At 47.9% G+C, this 25,248-nt stretch overlaps 7 protein-coding genes across 7 annotated transcripts; 2 read left to right on the forward strand and 5 right to left on the reverse strand.

Annotated features, from left to right (window-relative positions):
- Window positions 1-10,833: 10,833 nt before the first annotated feature.
- Window positions 10,834-12,167, forward strand: F5891DRAFT_1181861 (WD40-repeat-containing domain protein; the record flags this gene model as incomplete). Its single annotated transcript, XM_041366072.1, has 4 exons — window positions 10,834-11,190; window positions 11,475-11,820; window positions 11,870-11,989; window positions 12,055-12,167. The coding sequence occupies 4 exons, from the start codon at window positions 10,834-10,836 to the stop codon at window positions 12,165-12,167; spliced, it is 936 nt and encodes a 311-aa protein (XP_041232027.1).
- Window positions 12,168-12,708: 541 nt separating this feature from the next.
- On the reverse strand, window positions 12,709-14,387 carry F5891DRAFT_1181862 (major facilitator superfamily domain-containing protein; the record flags this gene model as incomplete). The annotated part of the gene is made up of 8 exons (XM_041366073.1): window positions 12,709-12,863; window positions 12,918-13,416; window positions 13,466-13,622; window positions 13,677-13,821; window positions 13,865-13,949; window positions 13,991-14,023; window positions 14,078-14,143; window positions 14,208-14,387. The coding sequence occupies 8 exons, from the start codon at window positions 14,385-14,387 to the stop codon at window positions 12,709-12,711; spliced, it is 1,320 nt and encodes a 439-aa protein (XP_041232028.1).
- Window positions 14,388-16,086: 1,699 nt separating this feature from the next.
- Window positions 16,087-18,213, reverse strand: F5891DRAFT_1100983 (major facilitator superfamily domain-containing protein; the record flags this gene model as incomplete). The annotated part of the gene is made up of 8 exons (XM_041363574.1): window positions 18,091-18,213; window positions 17,684-18,037; window positions 17,553-17,618; window positions 17,324-17,484; window positions 17,136-17,270; window positions 16,927-17,083; window positions 16,388-16,877; window positions 16,087-16,334 (listed from the first exon to the last, which is right to left on the reverse strand). Coding segments are annotated over exons 2-8 (1,500 nt in total), but the record flags the coding sequence as incomplete, so codon positions are not given.
- A 1,262-nt stretch (window positions 18,214-19,475) lies between these two features.
- F5891DRAFT_1181864 (uncharacterized protein) lies at window positions 19,476-20,388 on the reverse strand (the record flags this gene model as incomplete). The annotated part of the gene is made up of 4 exons (XM_041366074.1): window positions 19,476-19,834; window positions 19,889-19,922; window positions 19,986-20,293; window positions 20,352-20,388. The coding sequence occupies 4 exons, from the start codon at window positions 20,386-20,388 to the stop codon at window positions 19,476-19,478; spliced, it is 738 nt and encodes a 245-aa protein (XP_041232030.1).
- Window positions 20,375-21,518, reverse strand: F5891DRAFT_1002415 (uncharacterized protein; the record flags this gene model as incomplete). Its single annotated transcript, XM_041360247.1, has 8 exons — window positions 20,375-20,555; window positions 20,603-20,800; window positions 20,853-20,921; window positions 20,953-20,957; window positions 20,989-21,178; window positions 21,238-21,304; window positions 21,332-21,399; window positions 21,456-21,518. Coding segments are annotated over 7 exons (660 nt in total), but the record flags the coding sequence as incomplete, so codon positions are not given.
- Window positions 21,519-21,999: 481 nt separating this feature from the next.
- F5891DRAFT_1137487 (MFS general substrate transporter) lies at window positions 22,000-23,929 on the reverse strand (the record flags this gene model as incomplete). Its single annotated transcript, XM_041364833.1, has 7 exons — window positions 22,000-22,417; window positions 22,471-22,960; window positions 23,009-23,165; window positions 23,218-23,352; window positions 23,406-23,566; window positions 23,635-23,700; window positions 23,765-23,929. The coding sequence occupies 7 exons, from the start codon at window positions 23,927-23,929 to the stop codon at window positions 22,164-22,166; spliced, it is 1,428 nt and encodes a 475-aa protein (XP_041232032.1). The 3' UTR covers window positions 22,000-22,163.
- A 398-nt stretch (window positions 23,930-24,327) lies between these two features.
- On the forward strand, window positions 24,328-24,810 carry F5891DRAFT_975260 (uncharacterized protein; the record flags this gene model as incomplete). The annotated part of the gene is made up of 1 exon (XM_041376495.1): window positions 24,328-24,810. The coding sequence occupies one exon, from the start codon at window positions 24,328-24,330 to the stop codon at window positions 24,808-24,810; it is 483 nt and encodes a 160-aa protein (XP_041232033.1).
- Window positions 24,811-25,248: the final 438 nt, after the last annotated feature.

The raw sequence follows: 25,248 nt of genomic DNA on the forward strand, positions 1-25,248 counted from the left end.
GTCACATTAAAAAACGCACTCTACGCACCGAAAATGGCCTTTACGCTAATTTCCACGAATCGTATTGCAGCGGCTGGCCTAGCCGTGCTGTTCGAGGGCAGGATGTGCAAGCTCCTGTCGAAAGGGCCAGACCGGAAGGTCATTGCAGAGATCCCCCAGGTTGAAGGCCTGTATAGTGTCGCAGGAGGACAACAACGTGTCACGAGTTCCAAATACAAACCATTATTCGTTCCTAAATTCTAAGTCCTTTAAGCGCCCAGTCACAGCGCCTGTTCCTAAGAATGTATTTACTGTTGAAGAAGTTCCTATTATTGCGTCTATTGTAGAATTACCAGAGTCACGTGATCTATCGGACAAAGCCGAAGATGTTGATGTCATGCCTCGCGACACTCTTGGAATGTTCCAGAGTCTTACTGCGGCTGCGGCACATGTTATGACATCATAGTTATATATAGAATCGTACGATACCTTTAATTATTCTGATTGGTTAGTTAGTTCATACTCAGTTTCGATCTCAGTTTCAATATGTGTATATAGGTAGCTCGTCGTAGTCAGTAGTTCTTTAGTTCAAACCTCTTGTATCTCCAAGTGAGCAATACCAAGACGTACCTGCTGCCTACCTCCTCTGCGTGATTATTCTTTGTTTGAGTCCTAGTCTCTGCCCAGCGTTAATTCGTTATTGGGTTGTGACATTAGGTTTGAACTATAGGAGACTCCGACTCTTGCGTTACACTCTCGCATCTCTTTCTCTTTCGCCTGGTCGTGTTGGTAGTCACCACACCATTAGCCGAAACAGAACCGTTATACTTTTGCCCAGCTTAACCGCTGTGATCCTTTGTTTCATCCCTTTGCTCATTTGAGCGCAATTTTCTACCTATCATCTTTCTTAGTTAGTAGTCCTATACCAGGCCCTGTCTTACCGCAGCCGCCAGTATACGGAGGTGTTCACGACATTAGGCGTGTCACTACAACTTTGAGTGCTGGCCCAAAACCCTGCCTGCTCAACGTTACTATAGTTTCATTTTACCTACTCCTTTCTTCATACGCACGTAGGCATTCGTTTCGAGTCAATAGCGGAACTGTCTAGACGACAAACCGTGCTTTCGACCTACGAGGATTTAGCGACATACCCTAGTGAGACTCGCACTTGTAAGCTTCGGCTGGAAGAGTGATAACTTGTCCTAGGCTTGTACCCTCAGAACGGAGATTGCATTGTCCCTAGTTTTTCCCACTCGATCGAGTATAGTTACGTATCCTTTTTAGTTAGTATTAGGGAAGCATCGGTTGGGTTGATTAAAGAACCCTTCGATCCTGAAGTACGTGGTAGATCCGATCAGATATCGGGGACCGCTTCAGTTTTCCATTACATAACTTTCTTCTTTTCATCATCATTCCCTTTCGGAAGAGCCCTTACGAGCAGCTCTTCAACAGACATCAGTGAATCGGGTTCCAGAATACAACTGGCACTATGTCTGAATTACCAAACTCTCCCACACAACCTGCACAGACGGTGATATTACCGTCTAGTCCACAGGAAATTGTTGACTACATTCACATGTCACTTGCGAACCAAGCAGACAGCTTCAGGGTCAGGATAGCAGAACTAGAAGCCAAGAACCTAGCTCTAGAAGAAGCGAACAGACTCCTGGGCGTACGCCTAGAAATGCAAGAAGACGAGACCGTGAAGATACAGTCTCAACAACCATCCTTCGGCTCTGCAGGAGCTAGCCTACTTTCATCGAACTCTTCCCCCTCCATCAAATACTCCAAACCCCAAGACTTCACTGGAGAAAAAGACTCCATAGAACTCATGGTCTGGATATCCCAAGTAGCGCTATACACAGCGCAATGGCCCAACATCCAAGAAGGCCAAAGAATAGGGGTAATGCTTTCCTTCATGAAAGGGACTGCAGCCAAATGGGCGCAACCCTACATTAGTAAACTTGGAAAGACCGGAGACGAGAAGTTGACCGTGGAGAAATTCCTGGAAGACTTAGAAGCCATGTGGGGGCAAGAAGATCGTGAAGGAAAAGCGATCAGGGAACTAGAATCCCTTAGACAAGGAGCTTCCTCAGTTCCAGAGTACGCGGCCGCTTTCAGACAAAAAGCCGCACACACTTCATTTTCCGATTACGACCAAAGGCAGAAGTTCAGATTGGGACTTCAAGACCGCGTCAAAATCCAACTTGCTCATGTCCGTTACGAGGACAAAAACACCATGAAGAAACTGGTGGAACACGCGATCCAAATCGGACGCAACTTCGAAGAGCTAGACGCGGACAAGAAGAAAACGACCTGGTGGACCCCTAAACAAGGCCCCAGGACCCCTGAATATAAACCTGGTCCAAGCAGGGAAAGCGACGCTATGGACGTCGACGCCAACAAACAGCGAGGTGCTCCAAAACCTCAAGGAAGGACTGGATCCTTCAAATGCTACCGCTGTGGAGGCGAAGGCCATATGGCTAGAAACTGCAAAGACGCAGTCGCACCAAAGGTGCAGGTGAAGGCTACTACAGTGCCAAAAGAAGAAGACCCCATTCCGAGTTGGTTCAAAGCTTGGGTCAGCTCCAAGGAAGGCAAGGGTTTTTAGAAGGGTCGAAGTCAAAGTCTGCGAACTTAGACCCGAACAATCGTTTCTCCATCCTATCTACGTTCTCGGATGTATCAGAAGTATATATTAGATCCAAATCTGAGCATTTTTACATTCCGATCACGTTGAAGGGAAAGAACCGACAAGCAGATGTGAAAGCACTGGTAGATTGCGGTGCATCAACATTATTTATTAGCGAGAAGTTTGTGAAGAAGAACGAAGTCCGGTGCCATAAATTATTAAGGCCCATTCCGGTTAAAAATATCGATGGCTCGTTAAATGCCACTGGATCGATGACTCATTACGCAGATCTAGGTCTAAAGATCGGTGACCATGTTGAGGATCAAGCAGCCTTCATGGTTACGGACTTAGGAAGCGATGATGTTATCATTGGCATAGATTGGCTAAGATATCACAACCCGGAAATAGATTGGAACGCTGGACGTTTTACACTTTCTCGTTGCCCGGTTAAATGTATTACTAAAAAAGAACAAAGACAAAAAAATAAAGAAAAAAGAAAAGAACAAAAAAAGATAGAAGAAGTGCCAGACCTGATTCCCACAGAAGAGGATGACGAAGAAGACATGGCGATGAAAAGGGCGACAGTTGAAGAAATAGAAGATGAAGAGTATCCTGGAGAATGGATCAAGTATAAAGCCTCGGTTGCCACGGAGCAGAAGGTTGCAGAAGAAGCAACGAAGGTGAAGAAATCGGTCGAAGAGATGGTTCCCGATTGGCTTCACGAGTACCTGGGAGTTTTCTCAGAAGAAGAATCTAAGCGCTTCCCTGAAAGAAAGAAATGGGATCATGCGATAGATCTTAAAGATGATGGCGATCTTCCGCCGAATGCGAAACCCTATCCCTTATCACCCAAGGAGATGGACACTTTGAAAGATTGGTTAAAAGCCGAAACTGCACTGGGACGTATAAGAAATTCACAATCTCCAGTGGCAGCACCTTTCTTCTTTGTGGCCAAGAAAGATGGCAAGTTAAGACCGGTAATGGACTATAGAAAGCTCAATGAGAAGACGGTTAAAAATGCATACCCGCTACCGAGATCTCAAGATTTAATTGATGCTTTAACCGGTGCCACGATGTACTCCAAGATGGATGTAAGATGGGGGTACAATAATATTCGCATGAAAGAAGGAGATGAGTGGAAGGCGGCCTTCAAAACGCCGTTTGGTCACCACGAACCAACCGTAATGTACTTCGGTTTAACAAACTCCCCTGCCACGTTTCAAACCATGATGAACGAGATATTCAGAGATTTAATTGATGGAAAGACCGTAGTTGTCTATATCGATGATATCCTCGTGTTCACGAATGGCAATAGGGAGCAACACCGAAAAGTTGTACGAGAGGTACTGAAACGACTAAAAGAGAATGATCTGTATCTGAAGCCTGAAAAGTGTAGCTTCGAACAGACAGAAGTCGAGTTCCTCGGGTTGATAGTGGAGAAGGGTGGTGTTCGAATGGACCCTGTGAAAGTAGAAGGAGTAATGAAATGGCCTGTACCCAAATGCGTTAAAGATATACAAGCATTTATGGGCTTTGCCAACTTCTACAGAAGATTTATCTTCGGGTTTTCGGACATCGCTAGACCGATGAATGATTTATTACGAAAAGATGTCAAATGGGACTGGACGGAGAAACAGCAAGATGCTTTTGATGAACTGAAGTCAAGGTTCACATCAGCTCCGATCCTAGTAATGCCTGACGTTGAGAAAAAAAATGAAAATAGAAACCGATGCTTCTGATTATGCAACTGGAGCGGTTTTATCTCAACTGATGGAAGATGACCTATGGCACCCCGTGGCGTATTACTCTAAGTCAATGAACGATGCAGAAAGAAATTATGACATCCATGACAAAGAGTTACTCGCAATCATTCGAGCGTTGGAGGAGTGGAGGCACTATGTGCAGGGAAAACCTCACCATGTGGAGATCTGGACGGATCATAAAAATCTCGAGTACTTTATGACGAGCCAAAAGTTGACAAGAAGGCAAGCCAGATGGAGTTTGTTCCTGGCGGAGTATGAATTTACGCTCCAACATAAGCCTGGTGTAGTCAACGATAAGGCCGATAAGCTTTCTCGGAGAGAAGACCACAGAGGGGGGGTAGAAAACGACAATTCTGATCGTATTTTGTTAAAACCGGAGTTTTTTACTGTAAAAGCTGCTAAAAGAGGTCAAATTCTAGTGCAAGGAGAAAAACAATTGCTGAGAAAGATAAGGCAATGCACAGAACGAGAGCCCGAAGTCGCTAAAGCGCTACAAACGCTAAAAGCAGCACCGGTACAATTGCGTAGAGGAGTCGAAGAGTGGAATGTGGAGGATGGATTGGTGTTATTCCGAGGACTGGTTTACGTTCCAAACGATAAAGAGATCCGCCGAGAGATATTGGAGTTGTTTCACGACTCTCCACCGGCTGGACATCCTGGACGTGCCAAAACCTTAGAGTTAATTTCCAGAAATTATTGGTGGCCTTCAATGACGAAGTATGTCCACGATTACGTAGATGGCTGTGATAGATGCAGAGCAACGAAGATTCACCCAACGCAACCACATGGTCCGCTTAAACCAAATGAAATACCAGCGGGACCTTGGCAATCAATCACTTGTGATTTGATAGTAGATTTGCCTAAAAGCGAAGGGTTCGATTCTATTTTTGTTGTCGTTGATCGATACACGAAACAAACGCACATCATGCCTACGAAAAAGGAAGTTGACGCTCGAGGAATCGCGAAACTTTTCTTAGATAACGTATGGAAACACCATGGAACTCCGAAACAGGTGATATCGGACAGAGGAACACAATTCGTCTCCAAGTTTATGGGACAAGTGTCGAAACGCCTAGGCATAAAATGGAACATGTCAACAGCTTATCATCCTCAGACAGACGGACAAACAGAGAGAATCAACCAAGAAGTAGAGCAATATCTGAGAATGTTCACGTCTTACCGCCAAAATGATTGGGTAGACTGGCTTCCGATAGCAGAATTCGCTCACAATAACTCTGTCACTGTAACGGGTCATAGTCCATTCAAAGTACTCTACGGATACGATCCAGAGTTCACTTTTTCACCAATTTCCAATTCTAAAGTACCTGCAGCTGATGAACGAGTGGATGTAATGAAAGAGGCGAAGGAAGACGCAGAAAGTATGCTGCGAATGGCGAATGAACGGATGAAGAGATTCTACGATAAAGGAGTAAAAGACGCACCACAATTCAAGAAGGGAGATCTGGTCTGGCTTAATGCCAAAAATATCCGTCAGAAAAGACCAAATAAGAAACTCTCTGATCGACGACTTGGTCCGTTTGAAGTGCTAGAGAAGACGGGTGATGTAAATTACCGCCTGAACCTTCCAGCAAAATATCAGATTCATCCGGTATTCCACGTAGAATTACTCACTCCGCATTCCCCCTCGACCTTAGTCCAAAGACCTCCACATCATCGTCCGCCGCCAGAGATCTTATCAGAAGGCGATTCCGAATGGACAGTACGAAAAGTCCTAGACTCGAGACTGCACAGATCAAAACTCCAATACTTAGTAGAGTGGGAAGGATATCCGATAGAAGAAGCGACATGGGAACCTGAGGAAAACCTTGAGAATGCACGGTTGAAAGTTCAGGAATTTCACCGGCAAAATCCGAAAGCATTGAATCCCCGCAAAATTAACAAATCGGTGTTCGAAACCCAAGAGTTTTTGGAATGGCGCAAAAAGTTTATTCGTCCTAGTTTCATTCGCGATGACGCTCATCCTAGAGAGGGGGTAATGTCACGAGTTCCAAATACAAACCATTATTCGTTCCTAAATTCTAAGTCCTTTAAGCGCCCAGTCACAGCGCCTGTTCCTAAGAATGTATTTACTGTTGAAGAAGTTCCTATTATTGCGTCTATTGTAGAATTACCAGAGTCACGTGATCTATCGGACAAAGCCGAAGATGTTGATGTCATGCCTCGCGACACTCTTGGAATGTTCCAGAGTCTTACTGCGGCTGCGGCACATGTTATGACATCATAGTTATATATAGAATCGTACGATACCTTTAATTATTCTGATTGGTTAGTTAGTTCATACTCAGTTTCGATCTCAGTTTCAATATGTGTATATAGGTAGCTCGTCGTAGTCAGTAGTTCTTTAGTTCAAACCTCTTGTATCTCCAAGTGAGCAATACCAAGACGTACCTGCTGCCTACCTCCTCTGCGTGATTATTCTTTGTTTGAGTCCTAGTCTCTGCCCAGCGTTAATTCGTTATTGGGTTGTGACACAACGTCAGCATCATGCCAACATCGCAAAAGGGAAGCTTACCGTCAGCAGCGCCCACAAAGTACTGGGCCACGTGTCCCAGACTGCAGCCGCTGATGCAATCCGGAAGGGCCTAGTCACCGGCCTAGAACTGGATGACGCATCGAAAGCCGAATTTTGCGAAGCCTGTGTGCAAGCTAAGTCAACGAGGAAGCCCTTCCCAGAGGAAAGCACGAGCCGCGCACTTACCTATGGTGAGCTCGTGCACACTGATCTATGGGGCCCTGCCCAAACGGCAAGCATCGCCGGGTGCCTGTACTACGTCACGTTCACGGACGACTACAGCCGGCAGACTAAAGTTCAGTTCCTCAAATTGAAGAGCGAGGCACTTACAGCGTTTAAGGCCTATGAAGCCTGGTTGGCACGTCAGATGCCGGGAGTTAAGCTGCGCAAGGTCCGTTCGGACAGAGGGGGAGAATATCTCAGCACCGAGTTCGACCTGTACCTCCGTCAGCAGGGTATCGAGCGTCAGTTAACCGTCCACGACTCACCTCAGCAGAATGGCGTGGCCGAACGCCTGAACCGGACCCTCGTTGAACATGCTAGGGCCATGCTGATAGGGAGGGATCTCCCTAAGTACCTGTGGGCAGAGGCGGTCAACTATGCAACTTGGTTGAAAAACCGCTTACCATCAAGGTCGACCCCCGGCACTACGCCATACGAGCTCGTACGCAAGTCCAAGCCGGACTTGTCGCGAGCCCATGAGTTCGGGGCGAAAGTCTTCGTCCACGTGCTGGATGCTGGGAAGTTGGAGCCGAAGGCAGAGGAGGCAATCTTTGTGGGGGTAGACGCTGAAAGCAAGGGTTATAGAGTGTACTGGCCGGGGAAACGCCGTGTATCGGTGGAGAGGAACCTCACCTTTGCACCGGCAGAGATCCTGGTGGATGCACTGGACGAGGGGGAGCCTACTGCTGTTAACGAACATAACAGCGGCAACGGTAATAATAACTCACCTCATAGCGTCCAGCCCATCACCACTACCACGCAACAGCAACCTCAACCATCTACCGCCCAGCAACCTCAACCATCTACCGAGCAGCAACCTCAACCATCTACTCCTCCAAGGACGACGAGGGCCAGACCTCCTCCGGGCTACTATGCTAGCCTGAACGAAGGCAGCAATGCAGCGGCCATAGCGATGGAGAACCTGTTGGAAGCGTCAGAGGTAGATTTATTGGATGAAGAAACTCACCTTCACCTTGCCTTGGCAGTCGCCCAACCAGAGCCCACCTTGCAACAGGCGTTAAACGGACCAGATGGAGTAGAGTGGCAGGAAGCTGTTGATTACGAGATAAGTCAGCTTGAGAAGTTGGGGACGTGGGAAGTAGTAGACTTACCTCGCGGCGCTAACCTCATCCCCTGCCATTTCGTGTTGGCCACGAAACGTGGACCCGACGGTGAAAAACTCAAACTGTGGGCACGACTCGTTGCCAACGGCCAGAAGCAGCAGTTCGGTGTCGACTACTTCGACACGTTCGCGCCCACAGCCAACATGAGCACCATACGCGCTGTATTGACGATGGCGGCTCAGAACGACTGGGAAATCCACCAAGTCAACATAAAAAGTGCGTACCTCTATGCGAGTATCCAGGAGGAGATTTACATGCGCGCGCCACCCGGCTACCTCACGGAGAGTCAGCGAGGAAAAGTGTTGCGGCTGCGAAGGAGCTTACCTGGTTTGAAGCAGGCCGGTTTTGAGTGGGCTGAGGAGTTAGCAGGAGTTTTTGCGAAGATAGGTTTCGCCCGGTCCAAGGTGGACCAGGCAGTCTACTACAGACGCGCACCGGACGAGCACGTCGTCATCACCGTCTCAGTGGACGACATGGCCGTTACTGCCAACCGGGCCTCCCACATCACCCGCTTCAAGTCCCAGCTCCGTAAATTCTTCGAAATCACAGACCTGGGCGAGCTAAACTGGCTGTTAGGGCTAAAGGTAACGCGAGACCGTGGCGCACGTACCTTGACACTCTCCCAGAAAGCCTATGTGGACATGATCGTCGAGCGCTTCTACATGGGAGACGCTAAGAGTGCACAGACGCCGATGGAACCTACACTCACCTTGTCCGTTGACCAGGGACCTGCCACGGTGCAGGAGATCCAGGCCATGCGCGATGTACCGTATCAGCGAGCCATTGGCTCGCTGATGTATGCAGCCACTAGCACCAGGCCGGACATAGCATTCCCTGTCGCGACATTGTCGCAATTCATGCGCAATCCTGGTAGGCCTCACTGGGAGGCCACCAAGAGGGCACTACGCTACCTTAAGGGCACGGGAGACTTCGAGCTAACGCTCGGTTCGACGGACGGAGGTCTTGAAGCCTTCGTGGATGCGGACTGGGCATCACAACCCCACCGGCACTCTATGTCCGGGTACGTAGTCCTTTTGAACGGAGGTCCCGTTGCATGGAGTGCCCGGAAGCAACCACTGATCGCGCTATCCACGGCAGAGGCTGAGTATATCGCCCTGACCAGTGTGATACGCGAGTTACTTTACCTTAGGTTGCTCCTCGGGGAGCTATACGACCCCGTCCCCAATCCTATCCCCGTGTTCTGCGACAACCAGGCTGCCATCGCATTAGCGTCCAACGGCAAGTTCCAATCACGCACCAAACACATAGACCTTCGATACCATTTCGTCCGCTCCCACGTCAAGAACGGCACATTCAAGCTATTCTACTGCCCCTCCGAGGACAACATCGCCGATGCCTTTACAAAGGCCCTGCCGAGACCGCGACTCCAGAAGTTGCGAACGATGATGAGCGTGGCTTGCGCTCGAGGGGGAGTGTTGGAGTACGAGACCGAGAGATCCGAGGCCAGGGGGAGATCCGAGTCGAGAGAGTCCGAAGGATCCGAGTGATAAGGGGAGAATGGTTCGAGCGCGCGCCAAAACGGACGAAGACGAGCGACGTATGACGTCGGCTCGCGTCCTAGTTTATTTTCAGTCTCTCATTCATATGTTCCAGTACCTGACCAACTTACTATAAGATTACCAGCAGTACCGCAGGTGCATCTCAGTTTTCGTTCGAGACAACTGAGATGTACGTGCCAACAAGTCCCTAGAGTTTACAACGCGTCTAATGATAGTTATAGCTTGTCTTTGTCGTTCTAGGTAGACGCACCGTTATAGGAGTTTTCGTTCGAGACAACTGAGATCTTGTCTTTGTCGTTCTAGACTCCTCGTGACCCTCTTGCTCGTCATAAACGCCTTTACATTCTGCTCTCTCTCTTTATTGGTCTCTCCTTCGGCACATTATGGAAGGCATAAACATTAGTTGGTGCTGCGAGAAGCAGTGCGTGGTTGCTGCCAGTGTGCGTCGATTTCTTATCAGTTTGAACACTTTTGTTGACGCTTCATTCAAGACATGCCGCAGAGCACATTCGTGACTCGGAGAGACTGTTAAGTGTGTCGGAAGTCGTTGATGCAAGAGCTATCCCGGGCCCGGACTAGAAAGGTATACCCTGTTATGCAAGCTGAATTGTCGATGTTCCTGTACTTTCTGATGGTAGTCCGATACAGGCGATGCACGACACACAATCGTTGATCACACATTTATTTGACACTATGGCATAGGCGCTCTAAATATGTGCAATGAGCGCCTGCTCTTTCGGCTCGATCCTTACCGGTCCTTAAAATTTCTATGTACTACCATCTGATTGCTTTTGCATAACGCCGATCTACTTTCGCTCGACTGTTCTAACTCACAGATCCTCATCTCATCCACTCTGCCAACGATCACATGGAATCATCCCTACCCCCAATCAGATCGCTCAGAGGCCACACTGGTTCGACGTTCTCAAAAAACAGGAATCAACTCAAAGGAATAAGCACATACTTCGACGAGACGGTTCGGATTTGGAACGTGGAAACAGGAGAACAGGAACATTCGTTGGAGGGGCACACTAGTGTGACTCTTGGACTAGCTGTATCGATGGATGGAAGGAGAATTGTGAGTGGGGCGAGAGATGGCAGGATAATCATATGGGACGCAAATACGAAGGAGATCATCAGATGTCTGTCGGATCACACAGACGATGTCAATTGCATACAATTCTCACCTGATGAGCAAAGATTCGCCTCCGCATCGTCCGACGGCACACTAAAAATCTGGGATGCGGAGACAGAGGAACTGGTATTCGACATCGATGATCACCAGGATAAAGTGTGGACAGTGGCCTATTCTCCTAATGGAAGCAAGATTGCGAGTGGGTCATATGATCAGACGGTTCGCATCTGGAACGCAACGACTGGCAAGCAACAAACACAACCATTTTCCCATGGTGATGCAGTATGCTCAATAGCCTGGTCTCCAGACAGTCGTCGTCTCATTTCTGCCTGTAATTGGCACTGTCATGACGAATGCCGTGTCGCCCTCATTCGTGTCCCCAGCGTCCAACATCACGAGCTGCATCGATCAGGTGATGAATTTGTGTCTTGTCTATACACCAGTATATCTGATGCAAGTTTTATTGAAGCCGTCAGCAGGCTCCGGTTCTCTTTCAGTCTCCTAAGGCTACACACCAGCTTCGGACGAGCTACCGGATGGAACCGAGTTTGTGACAGAACCTGTAGGTTCGCGTGATGCTGCTAGCTCACCTTCCCCATCTCTACCCCCTCAAAGTCATTCCAATCATGAAATCACTACCCCAGTCCACTCCCCTCCTCGTCAAGCTTTCCGACGGAATCCAAGTTCCTCCAGAAACCATCAACTCGCGTGATGCAGCTGCATCCTCTTCCCCATCTCTTCCCCCTCAAGGCTCCTCTTGTCCACAAATACCTATTGCTTCAGCTTCCACTCCAATGCTGACCTCACCTCGAAAATCGTTTTGGAAGCGCTTTCCTATATTCAACAGGTCTGCAGCATTTGCAGACTCTAAGCGGTGGAAATTCCCGCGCATTGGTACAACGGTAGCATCATGTACGCAGCTTCTTTGCTCTATGAACATGTCCTGAATTTAGATCCTTAGGCAGCGCAAACATCGGAACGTGGGACCTGATGATACCCAGCATTAGCGTGCTTCCGGTTTTTGTCTTCATGGGGGTGAAGTTCCCCCTCCCATTCTATCGTATCGTGTATCCCGTACCCAGTATATATCATGACTACTGTTGCTGTCCGTGTGTTCACTATCACGGATTAGGCATAATATTTCAGTTATTCTTCTGAAGCCAGCGCTTTATCCAGCGTGGCACGCCCGTGATACAACCGCTGACCCACACAGCCCGCAGTCCTGTCGACCGCAAACAAATAATCAATCATTCGATTAGCATAAGCCTAATCTACATAATGTTGCCTCGCACTACTGATTAAGAGCAAAAATCGCTGGCGGTAAGCAATGAACTGAGTACAGTGTGTCTATCCCATACTGGTCCAAAATCACTGGCCTGTCAGTGCGGACTTCACCATCGGCTCTCTCCAGTATAACCATACACATGAGTCCATCATAATACTCTTCTGGACTTCAAGCTTCAAGCTCCAAGCTGCAGTGACTCGAGTCCCAAACGATCACAAATAGCAGTACGACGGCTCTCTCACTTTCAATACCATATTTCTGAATCAAATGCTTTGAACAAGATCTATAATCATCAAGTTTTAATACGGTCAGATGCCTATATACCTTGATATCCAGCAACTCATCAATAAATACTTGCAGAGTGCACGAATCCTGCGATAATTCAATCCGATATCAAATCTCCTTGTGAGTCACCTCTTACTCATCCCTGTCTTGTACTTCATCCGGCAACTGGGACGCTAGCCATCTCAATCCACCGGCCAACACAATCAAGACGACAAAAACTGCATTTCCTCCTAGAAGGTTGTGCTCTTCGATACAGCAAAGAGCGAAGTCGCCAAGGCAGGACCAATGGCACGAGCTACCGCTGCAGAAGTTTGGCCGAGGCCATTGATAGCGCCAAGGACATTGTTTGTAGGAGCAGAGGCTGTGATGAACATATAAATAGTCCCTGCAGCGAGGTGAGTTACCTGTAATGACGAGATGGCTTCATTGCAACACGCACCATATGTTGTATGCCATATGACTATCATAACTAGATGGAAAAGCAAGGCAAACGTGATTGCATAATCGACTTCCCCTCTTGCGCGCACAATCCACGACATTATTGGAAACATAGCCATGAGTGGTGCGTAACACGACACTGAGACGCAGAATAAACGCTTCGGACCAATCCAATCGACGATTCTGGCGAAAAATAAGCCCTGAAAGGCACCATCAATGATCCCAAACAACGCCAGCCACGAGCCAATGACAGCAGGATCAAATCCAAGACCGCCAAGGTAAGTAGGTGTCGAGAAGAACAGTGGCATAAGAACTCTGAAGGAAACATCGAGGAGGGCGACCATGGCGTAGTTTGCCATCGGAATGACAACGGAAGGCGTAAGGAGAGATCGCAAGGGCATGTTTGCCATCGAGTTTTTAACGAGAGATTCTCTATCGGGGCTACTTGAAACGCTGACCGTAGTTGAAGTGAACTTCGGCCGACGCTTTGTCGATAGTGTCTACTGACCGTGAGTGATGTGTGCGATATGGCAGGCATGTAGAACTTACTTCGTCTAAGAACATTAACATCATAACAAGGGCCACGACGAACAGACAGGCTGCCACTGCACAGGGGAGAAAGTAAGGATAATTTCTCCAAAACGGACCCGCGAATAATGCAGGCCAATGATCTTGCGGTCGTGCAAGTGTTCCTCCTATCAAAGGACTAACAACGTCGATTGGGTCATTTGGCAATTCCATAGTCGACGACTCCACTTACCCAATAAAGCCTCCAATGGACCAGACGATCGGGATCAAGGCGAATGCCTGAGCCATATTTGTGGAGTCCGTCGATTCTCCCATCATAGTCTTCATAACTCCCACATTGCCATTTAGAAAACCGCACATGCAGCGGCTAAGTAAACCTAGCATATCAGCATCGTACATTTCCTTTAGCTGAAGACACACCTAATGACAAGACTCCAGAATGTCGTTGAGGCCGAAGCACAGTATCGATATGCAAGCACCCGAGAGTCCAATTACCAACACTGGCCTGCGCCCAATGCGGTCAGACAGCCTACTCCACTTCAGCACCGTCAGTGCCTGCGCGACAAAAAACAGAGATTCCTGCCAATCACATCCGATGAGATGCACTTCGTAAGTCATAATCCTGGCACTTACAATGATTCCAGCATAATATCCTACAGCCGCGTCATCGCCCCCAGTGATTCCAAGTTCTCCGATCAGCTAAGAGAGCGGAACTATGTCAAAGGTGTACATCGAAGAGAAGTATCGTTGTGCGAAATCATACCTGATTGATGTACGGAAATATAGATGTCGAAGCGATGGGTTCCGCAAGTTGCAGCGTTATAAGTATGCCTATCTGAAGCTTTGGAAGGGGTGTTTTAGGTTTCTTCGAGTTCTTTGCAGGTACTACCAGAGGTGTTGTCTCGTTGGCCACGATTTCATGAGAATTAGAAGTAGAGTCCATGCTGGCGATCTGGATTCTGCGCTGTCGTCCAGCAACGTTTGATACTACTGCTTCTGCATGTCATGGATCCCTTTTATACGTTCGCATCCTTATCTATAGGCACTAGTTTGGACGCCTTGCGGTGAACGGAATCTCTGAGCCTGGCATCAGTACTCGCCACATGGACAGTGGTATCTCCTTATGTTTCAAGATCAACATACGGCTCAATGCGAAAATGTGTGGTATCTGCGGCTCCGTCGTGCGGTGCCGGCCGTTTGATACTGCCGCTCTTGCACTTTCAAAAATATAAGCTTGTATTCCTCGCCTTGTTTCTGTAGGCATTGGTTTGGACACTTTCAAGCGGGCCGACAGCCTGAGTGACTTCAAGTTGTGATGAGCCGAATATCTGAGATTGACACCATCGCCCGCCACAGGGACAGCGGCGACTCCTTGTGCGGTGTCCAGGACCTCTGTTATCATCAGCGTAAGCGTGCTCCATTCTCGCCACACCTAGTGTGTCCCCACTAGTAATAGTGATCATACTACCGGGTGCTTGCTAGGGGCAGGAACCTGTACTGTGGCACATGCCTTATTTCCGAAGAACAGTAGCCTATGAGCGGACGTCACACGAGGTGGGATGATACGATTGTTCGATTGGGAGCCGGGCGTGTCTGTAAGTAGTCAAAACGGTTGTCCGCTTAATCGTTACGTCAAAATTGAAAGCTTGTGTTTCAATATCTCGGACAGTATTTTTGTAGATTATAGGAGCCGGCGGGCTTCGTGAGATATGGAATACAGATGACGGAGTGCGCCATGTTCTGGCACACCGCGTGTCACCGAACCGTCGCAGGACCCTAGACACAACAATTAGACACACCGGGTGACTGAAGACCACATGATACATTTCTGTTCATCATGACTCTTATACACTAGAAGCACGTACTTGATCGATTACTCTTCTAGTTCCTTGACCAGACCACGGGCCGGGGGAGGACCAAACTATCATCACCCCTTCTTTTAAAACTCGGCAGTTCGTCAACCGTTCACAAAGTCTGAATGAATGTGGGACCGTGCTGAAATCCTGCAAGGGAAGATCGCGGGATAGCTAAAACAACAAAAAGTAGTGACAAGAGTAAAGACGAAGAAGTCAAGTACCGAACCAGTCCCGTGATCGATGAACGTGAGAGTAAAACTGATCAGAAACATCCAATGCAGCCAACTCACAATGGCAGACCACGCGGAGGCCCATCGATGGCATCAACAATATACCAACCTGATTGAAGTCTATATGTCAGCGTATCTTTCTAGGATTCAATCAACTTACATTAAAAAAACAACGGATCTCTTGTTTGCACTTTGTGAACGTATTGTGCCTTTTGGTGGGCCAGTGGCTTTCTACCCGGCAAGCGGATCAAAGTTGTTCTTCGAAAAGTTGGATGCATTCCGGAAATGGAGATTCGGGCGGACAAGACGAAAAAGAGATGACATCGTACGCTAAGATCTAACATGTAAATGTAAATGTAAAACTCGACAAAAGTGTGAAGTAAATTAAGAAGCAATCTCAAAGGCATGATGATCCGTGTACTTATTAACATAGGCCCGTAGGGTTTTCTGGATGCCTATATACCTTGATATCCAGCAATTCATCAATAAATAGAGTGCACGAATCCTGCGATAATACAATCCGATATCAATTCTACTTGTGAGTCACCTATCACTCATCCCTGTCTTGTACTTCACCTGGCAACTGGGACGCTAACCATCTCAATCCACCGGCCAACACAATCAAGACGACAAAAACTGCATTTCCTCCTAGAAGGTTGTGCTCCTTCGATACAGCAAACAGCGAAGTCGCCAAAGTGGGACCAACGACACGAGCTGCCGACGCAGAGGTTTGGCCGAGGCCATTGATGGCACCAAGGACATTGTTTGTGGGAGCAGAAGCTGCGATAAACATGAAAATAGCCCCTGCAATTAAGTGAGTTTCTTGTAATGACAGACGGTTTCATTACAATACACACCAAATGCCATATTCCATGCGAGTTGCATACCTGTAAGGCAAAGCAAGGCAAACGTGATTGCATGATCGACTTCTCCCCTTGCGCCTACAATCCACGACATTATCGGAAACATAGCCATGAGTGGTACGTAGCACGACACTGAGACACAGAATACACGCTTCGGACCAATCCAATCGACGATCCTAGCGAAAAATAATGCTTGGAAGATACCACTCGTGATCCCAAACAATGCCAGCCACGAGCCAATAGTAGCAGGATCAAATCCAAGACCACCAAGATGGGTAGGCGTCGAAAACAACAGTGGCAAAAGAGCACGGAAAGAAATGTCAAGCAAGGCAAGCAGGGCGTAGTTTGCAATCGGAATAACAACGGAAGGCGTGAGCAGAGATCGCAAGGGCGTATATGCCACGGATTGTTGAGGCAGTAATTCATCACTTGAAATACCGAGCATGGCCGATGTCGACTTCGTTCGACGCTTTGTGGGTAATGTCTGCCGATCGTGAGCAACGTGTACGATAAGACAGGTATGTAGGACCTACTTCTTCTAAGAAGATTGACATCACGAAAACGGCTAGGACGAACAAGCAGGCTGCCACTGCGCATGGCAGAAAGTATGGAAACTTTTCCCAAAAGGCGTTGGCGAATAATGCAGGCCAACGATCTTGCGGTCGCGCGAGAGTTCCTCCCATTAAAGGACTGACATGCCAATCCATTATTTGCTATCTCCATAATCAATTGCTCCGCTTACCCGATAAAACCTCCAATGCACCAGACCATTGGAAACAAGGCAAATGCCTGAGCCATATTTGTGGAGTCCGTCAATTCCCCCATCATAGTCTTCATAACTCCCACATTGCCATTTAGAAAACCGCACATGCAACGGCTAAGTAAACCTAGTATATCAGCATCGTACATTTCCTTTAGCTGAAGACACACCTAATGACAAGACTCCAGAACGTCGTTGAGAGGCCAAAACATAGCATCGAAATGCAAGCACCTGAGAGTCCAATTACCAACACCGGCTTGCGCCCAATGCGGTCGGACAGTCTACCCCACATCAGCACCGTCAGTGCCTGCGCAACAAAAAACAGAGATTCCTGCCAATCACATCCGATGAGCGAACCATTCTTCCAAGCACTTGGCGAGTCATAATCCTAACACTTACAATGATTCCAGCATAATATCCTACAGCTGCATCGTCGCCCCCAGTGATTCCGAGTTCTCTGATCAACTAAGGAAGAAAAACAGTATCAAAGATGTACATCGAAAAGAAGTATCGTGATTGCAAAATCATACCTGATTTATGTATGGGAATATAGATGTCGAGGCGATGGGTTCTGCAAGGTGCAACAACATAAGTATGCCTATCTGAAGTTTTGGAAGGGGCGTTTTAGATTTTTTCGAGTTCTTGGCAGGTACCAGAGGCGTTGTCTCATTCGCCATGATTTCATGAGACTTGGAAGTATCCATCCTGGTGATCTGGATTTCGTGCAGGTTCCGTCGTCCAGTACGTTCGATACTACCGCCCCTGCACTTCATGGATTCTTCATATACTTTCGCATCCTCACCTTGTTTGGTTTGGACGCTTGGTGATGAGGTAAATCTCACACTAGTCCTCGCCACAGGGATAGTGGTGGCGGCCGGCGGGGGCTAGTTAAACTCGGTTAGTACTCAACAAACTGTCAAGTAATAATTGAACTAACTGATCCGATCTTACGTGTCAGCTGGGTAGCTTGCGCTCCAATGCATACATAAACGACCTCTTTGCTCACTCATATGCGAAAGAAGGTATGAAAGCGTAAGTGGAGATTGTCCAGAGCAAAGAGCGGGAGATTGGCTGCAATGTCTTGACTCGCGGTCAGTAAATTTCGGGAGCCAACCTATATTTTGTAAGCCGAAATGTCAATCTCTTTCCTATACATGACGTTATGCTAGATATGTTACCTTGTATCGTAATGCACAGGAAAGAACACAATGTCCTCACCGGGTGCTGCTGTGACTTATCACGCGTCCGAAGTAATAGATCGGCTCTCCATCTTGTCACGATTCAACTTACGTTATTTAATAAAGGTTGGACTCCGTAAACTTTGTCGGAGAGAGGCGTCATGTATCATCGTCCTCACTGCCATCCTTACATGGTCTTTGTGGGAGATAGGCATTCCAGACTCCCTGGGATGTGAGTACGAGTAGTTTTCATCTGACCTCCCGGCTTATCGGCATGGTAGACCGTATCGATGAGCGAACCACTGAGCTACAGTAAGTCGTGTTTTCGTTCTCGCCTTGGTGCAGTGTGGTTGACGATGCGATTCGAACATGTAAGCAGTTCGTTGATAAGAGGCTCAGTACTCAGTCACGGTGCTTGGCTGTCACCGTGAACAAATTTCACCCTCGAGCAGGCATCAAATTAGAGCATCATCTCGAACACTTGACCGCATAAAACATGACTGAAGTACTTATGACGCGTTATTGTCGTCTAACGTTGCAAGTGGATCTCTGGAGTCTGTATAACTTGGATCAATGTAATCCCACTGGGGCCTTGGCTTCTCAGCGCCAGCTCGCAAATATTGTTGACGGTTATTGTTGTGCTTTCAATTCCGAACTCGATCAAGGCTTTACTCACCAGGCCAACCACGCATGTCCTATCATTTTCTCGGATGACTTCTTTTCGTTGCTCTATAATCTTCTATGCTCTCGAAAATCTGACACCCAATCATCTTTCCAACACATCATTCGCTCAAACCACCCCGAACTCGAATGCAACGCTACGTATATATATAACAGATGATAGGTTAACTGTACACTCCATATCGTACTCCACAAAGTGTCTCTGGCATCTCCTTCAATTAGTTTACCGGAACGAGGCTATCGTGATGAAGAGCTATAAGGATCGAGTTGATTAACTGCGAGGAACGGAAAACACTGGAGACTCACTCCTTGTAGCAGTCCTGCCAGTGTGTGCCATGTGCCACACGACTCAAATCAAGCTCAACACCATTTTTGGGTATCACTAATGCAGTCGGAGAAGTATAAAATGGTTCTCGAGAAGCCGGTGGTACCCTGAATACTAAGAGCCGACGATTGGATCCCATTATCCATCCAGCACAAATGTGTGGTCGTCATAGGAGGTGTGCCAAGAATTTGTCCCATTACGGAACGAAACATCGCTGACTGTGTTTGCTGAGACTTGGGGTCTGTATCTGTCCTTTGGTATGATCTGCTTCAAAATCAAGTGCCCCCGTTCGACACCATCGCGGGACACGATGACATTGAAGAACTGAACAGAAGATGAGCCGAGAGGAGGTGCTTCGATGTATTTGCAAGCAAGACGTGCCCACTCGAAAAGACCATCATCTTTCTGGGCGAGGGCTGTTAACTCTTTGCTCCCAAAAATCCGAAGCCCTTCTAATTTCTCCGATACGTAGGTGCAGATATCGCGTTCAACCACTTCTAGTGAAATTGTCGTTCATGGAAATCCTTCGAATGTGTTGAGCGCGCGCAAACGAATCCTAAATGTCGCGAAGCGGGCGGGAGGTGACTATGATCCGGAAGTTCTTTGGGAGTTTCGTGATATGGGTGATGGTTGGGTCTCGAAGTTTACCGGAAAGAATGCGAAGAAGGTCACTACGTGTCTCCACTGCCTCGCCACCCACTTTCGTCCAGTGCGTCGATAACGATCACGACGGGCCCCACGGGTAACTCGGAAAGCTTCTGCGTGGCACTGCTGTATAATGTCCGGTGTAGTCTTGAGCGCAATTTGATTCTTGACTGCATGCGCTAACGCTCGTCTCATCTCCGGATGATGGTCAGCCAGGTCTCGCGCGATAGTAGAGAAAGCCTTTTTGTGGCGATCCCGTGTTTCGGTCGAAGCAGTAACAAGCACCAAGTCCGCCCACCCCGATGAACGAGCTGGCAATCGTAATGGCTGATTTACCCATTACGGCAGGTCCGACTAGCCATAGCACACGTGGAACATCGTCTCTGCTGTCGTTGATCCACCCCATGATGTCGAGTCAGAAGCAAATACAATCCTTATTTGTATCGTGAATATAGGTGGCTACGTCGCGAGTGACTTGGTCGCGGAAGTTCTGCATGAGCACATCCAACACATCATTATACTGTTGTATCGTGTCGTTTGTTTCCGAGACGATATTGTTTCCGAGTCTCTCCCCTATGATAAGAATGAAAATCTGCCAAGTGCAACGAGTTGTTGGAGACTCAAAAGCCTTTCTTCTCTGAGTAATCCCTGATGAAACTGGCGCATTCTAGGGTCTGCTGAGAGATCTGTCCAAAGATGTCCCTCATTAACGAAATCTTGAGAAGCGTGTCGTCTTGCGTTATGAAGCCATACACTTGACCCAACTTCTTGTAGTATTCAAGTACCGCTTCGTCACGATCCGCTTGAGCAAGAATTATCTGCGTGCAGAACAGTGAGCAGCGAATACGAATAACGGCAAGAAAAACGTACTTTTGATGCGCAAGAAAGCATGCCCAACGCCATCTTTGCATACGGATGCACCTGCAGAACGGTGTTGATCTAGTTCTAAAGAGAAAGAGAGAGAACATACCTTTGCTATCGTCCCGGTCAGTGTCGAATATCTTACGGGGTTGAAGATAAGTGGTCCCTATACTGTCTATATTATCGAGCGCTGCTGGTCCCTTTTTGCCTGCAGATAACATGAGTCTCGCATGTCCACAGCTTTGTTTCATCTGATCTGCACCATGACCGGTATCCTGAAGTGCCTTGTTCACAGATTGGAGATCGGCGCCTTGTTGCACAACAGCAAAAGTATCCTGAGCCCAGTGTAGCCAGTAGAAGTTAAACAGAGAGCAGACATCGAAATGCCACCTACTTGAACGGGGTCGCGGCTGCGTGAATCGTTGAACTTTGAGCGCTTGTGTAGGATATCAGCACTATCCCTAGACTGAGTATTGATTTCGACTTACGGAAATCTTTTTGATAACACCATTCTAAACCTTGCCCAGTAACGACAGATTTTGCCACGGGGTCGGCCCTAGAGAAAGGATGGATCATCATTGAGTTTCAACTTCATGAACATGAACCACTTACCCGGCGCTCAGCAGTATTTGTTTCGTTGGGTGTCTCGATGTCTGGAGGAGGGATGACCTGGACTCTGGGTTCCCCAATTGAATGTGGTGAATAGTTGAAATTAATGATCAAAGTAAGACAAGAAGTCGGATAAAGGGTGGGCCTCGACGGCCCTCGAGGCAATGTTTGCTGCTATGTTGACTTCGGACGCTAAGCGCTAAGCATTGGGTGGGCGCCACGGAACTCCGGGGGAAACGCAAGGAAAATGAATCGAAGATTTGTTGATTTCATGTTGCCTTGGTCATCTTTAGATCCAATGCAGCCAACATAGTCACAATGGCAGACCACGCGGAGGGCATCAGCAATATACCAAGTCTATATGTCAGCGAATCTTTTCTAGGATTAAACTAACATACATCAAGAAAACAACGAATCTCTTGGGCTTTCTACTCGGCAAGCGGATCAAAGGTCTTCGAAAAGTCGGATGCATTTTGGAAATGGAGATTCGACAAGACAAGAAAGATGCAAAAACAGATGCCGTTGTGCGTTAAGATCCAATAAATGTAAAAGGCATGATGATCCGTGTACTTATTCACATAGGCCCGGAGGGTTTTTCTGATGCTGAACATGGCTCACCATGGTGAACTTCAATATGATATCTCTAAATCAAATAAATAACTACATAGTGATAAACACAGTGCAATCAGATATATCGATTCCTGTCACCTCTTACTCATCCCTGTCTTGTACTTCATCTGGCAACTGGGACGCTAGCCATCTCAATCCACCGGCCAACACAATCAAGACGACAAAAACTGCATTTCCTCCTAGAAGGTTGTGCTCCTTCGATACAGCAAACAGCGAAGTCGCCAAAGTGGGACCAACGACACGAGCTGCCGACGCAGAGGTTTGGCCGAGGCCATTGATGGCACCAAGGACATTGTTTGTGGGAGCAGAAGCTGTGATAAACATGAAAATAGCCCCTGCAATTAAGTGAGTTTCTTGTAATGACAGACGGTTTCATTACAATACACACCAAATGCCATATTACATGCGAGTTGCATACCTGTAAGGCAAAGCAAGGCAAACGTGATTGCATGATCGACTTCTCCCCTTGCGCCTACAATCCACGACATTATCGGAAACATAGCCATGAGTGGTACGTAGCACGACACTGAGACACAGAATACACGCTTCGGACCAATCCAATCGACGATCCTAGCGAAAAATAATGCTTGAAAGATACCACTCGTGATCCCAAACAATGCCAGCCACGAGCCAATAGTAGCAGGATCAAATCCAAGACCACCAAGATGGGTAGGCGTCGAAAACAACAGTGGCAAAAGAGCACGGAAAGAAATGTCAAGCAAGGCAAGCAGGGCGTAGTTTGCAATCGGAATAACAACGGAAGGCGTGAGCAGAGATCGCAAGGGCGTATATGCCATGGATTGTTGAGGCAGTAATTCATCACTTGAAATACCGAGCATGGCCGATGTCGACTTTGGTCGACGCTTTGTGGGTAATGTCTGCCGATCGTGAGCAACGTGTACGATAAGACGGTATGTGGGACCTACTTCTTCTAAGAAGATTGACGTTATGAAAACGGCTAGGACGAACAAGCAGGCTGCCACTGCGCATGGCAGAAAGTATGGAAACCTTTCCCAAAAGGCGTTGGCGAATAATGCAGGCCAACGATCTTGCGGTCGCGCGAGAGTTCCGCCCATTAAAGGACTGACATGCCGATTCATTATTTGCTATCTCCATAATCAACTGCTCCGCTTACCCGATAAAACCTCCAATAGACCAGACAATGGGAAACAAGGCAAATGCCTGAGCCATATTTGTAGAGTCCGTCAATTCCCCCATCATAGTCTTCATAACTCCCACATTGCCATTTAGAAGACCACACAAGCAGCGGCTAGGTAAACCTAGCATATCAGCATCACACATCTCCTTCAGCTGAAGACACACCTAATGACAAGACTCCAGAACGTCGTTGAGAGGCCGAAGCACAGTATCGAAATGCAAGCACCCGAGAGTCCAATGACCAACACCGGCTTGCGCCCAATGCGGTCAGACAGCCTTCCCCACCTCAGCACCGTCAGTGCTTGCGCAACAAAAAACAGAGATTCCTGCCAATGACATCCGATGAGCGAACCATCCTTGCAAGCACTTCGGAAGTCATAATCCTGGCACTCACAATGATTCCAGCATAATATCCTACAGCCGCATCGTCACCCCCAGTGATTCCGAGTTCTCTGATCAGCTAAGAAGGAAAACAGTATCAACGATGTACATCGAAACGAAGTATCGTGATTGCGAAACCATACCTGATTGATGTACGGGAATATAGATGTCGAGGCGATGGGTTCCGCAAGGTGCAGTGATATGAGTATGCCTATCTGAAGTTTTGGAAGGGGCGTTTTAAGTTTTTTCGAGCTCTTGACAGGTATTAGAGGCGTTGTCTCGATTTCATGAGAATTAGAAGTATCCATCCTGGGGATCTGGATTCTGTGCAGGTTCCGTCGTCCGGTACCGTTTGATACTACTGTCCCTGCCACACTTCATGGATTCCTCATATACTTTCGCATTCTCACCTTGTTTGGTTTGGACGATTGGTAATGAGGCAAATTGCACACTAGTCCTTGCCATGGGGACAGTGGCGGCGGCTAGTTAAACTCGGATCACCGTGACGGTTAGCTATAGGCCCAGTCATCTGAAAAGTACCGAGTGATGTGTGACCTGTTAGCATTCCGAAATAGATCGGCTCTCTATAGTGGGACTCACGGTAGGTTTTGGGAAAATCGCTAAAGGTCGCTAAAGCCCGCTAAACTCGGATAAAGCTGGGCCGAGCGCCCACCCAACACGCGCAAGACATGCGGCACCCTTCGGCATGACGGCGGACTTCGAAATTATGCCTGCTTCTCGACCACCACGTCCTCGTCGCTCTGCGCGACTCAAAGCCTTGCACACTTACTCGCGGAAGGTCGTACCCACCATGGAACCCACCCAGCCACATACCACTCGTGGGAAAGGGAAAGCTCGAGGATCGCGAGTACGTTCGACCGCTAGTACTTGTACTAGCGGTCAAGACCAAGCGCGCGCCCCCAAATTCAGTGTCCAGTGGCAAGCTGACCCTAGGCGCACCGAAAAAATCATGGAACATCTTCGCACACATCCTGCTGACTGTCGCGTCCTATTCTACTCTGACAATAAGTCGCACGCTGACGGTGATCGCCCCTCGGCCAAAGACAAGGTATCCATTTGCCAAATCATCGCAAAGTCTGTCTTTGAGAACGATCCCGAATATGCGAACTACTATCCCGACGATCCTGAAAGATTCCGTGACTCCACAAACAGCCATATCTCTGGGTGAGTGCCCTCCTATTTTTTTTTGTATGTATGTAAACTTATCTCCATTACAGCCTGAGGAAAAAATATCGTGAATTCCACGATAAACTACATTCGACGGGCGCTGGCGTCACGCCACTTGATGAAACGACTGCAGCAAATTTGCACGGTACGTGCTTTGTTTAATTTAATTTTACTACTGACTATGTTCATAGCGCAAATCTTGGAGGAATTCTCCTGGTATGACGACCTCGCTGCTATCCTTGGGGGGAACCCAGCCCTGTCCCTCAAGACAATATCATCGGCCCCGGGGGTGGACCATGCGTCCAAATACTTTTCCCTCGTGCAGGTGAGCACTGCCGGTAGTGCGTCATCCTCTTCAAGCGCTCGATATGGGGGCTATGCGCCTAGCGCACAGCCCCCTCCTCCCAGTGCTCAGTTTGGGGGCTGGGCGCCTTGCGCC

Source organism: Suillus fuscotomentosus (genome assembly GCF_016647785.1).
Source record: "Suillus fuscotomentosus strain FC203 chromosome Unknown F5891scaffold_4, whole genome shotgun sequence".
In the NCBI taxonomy this organism is placed as follows: Eukaryota; Fungi; Basidiomycota; class Agaricomycetes; order Boletales; family Suillaceae; genus Suillus; species Suillus fuscotomentosus.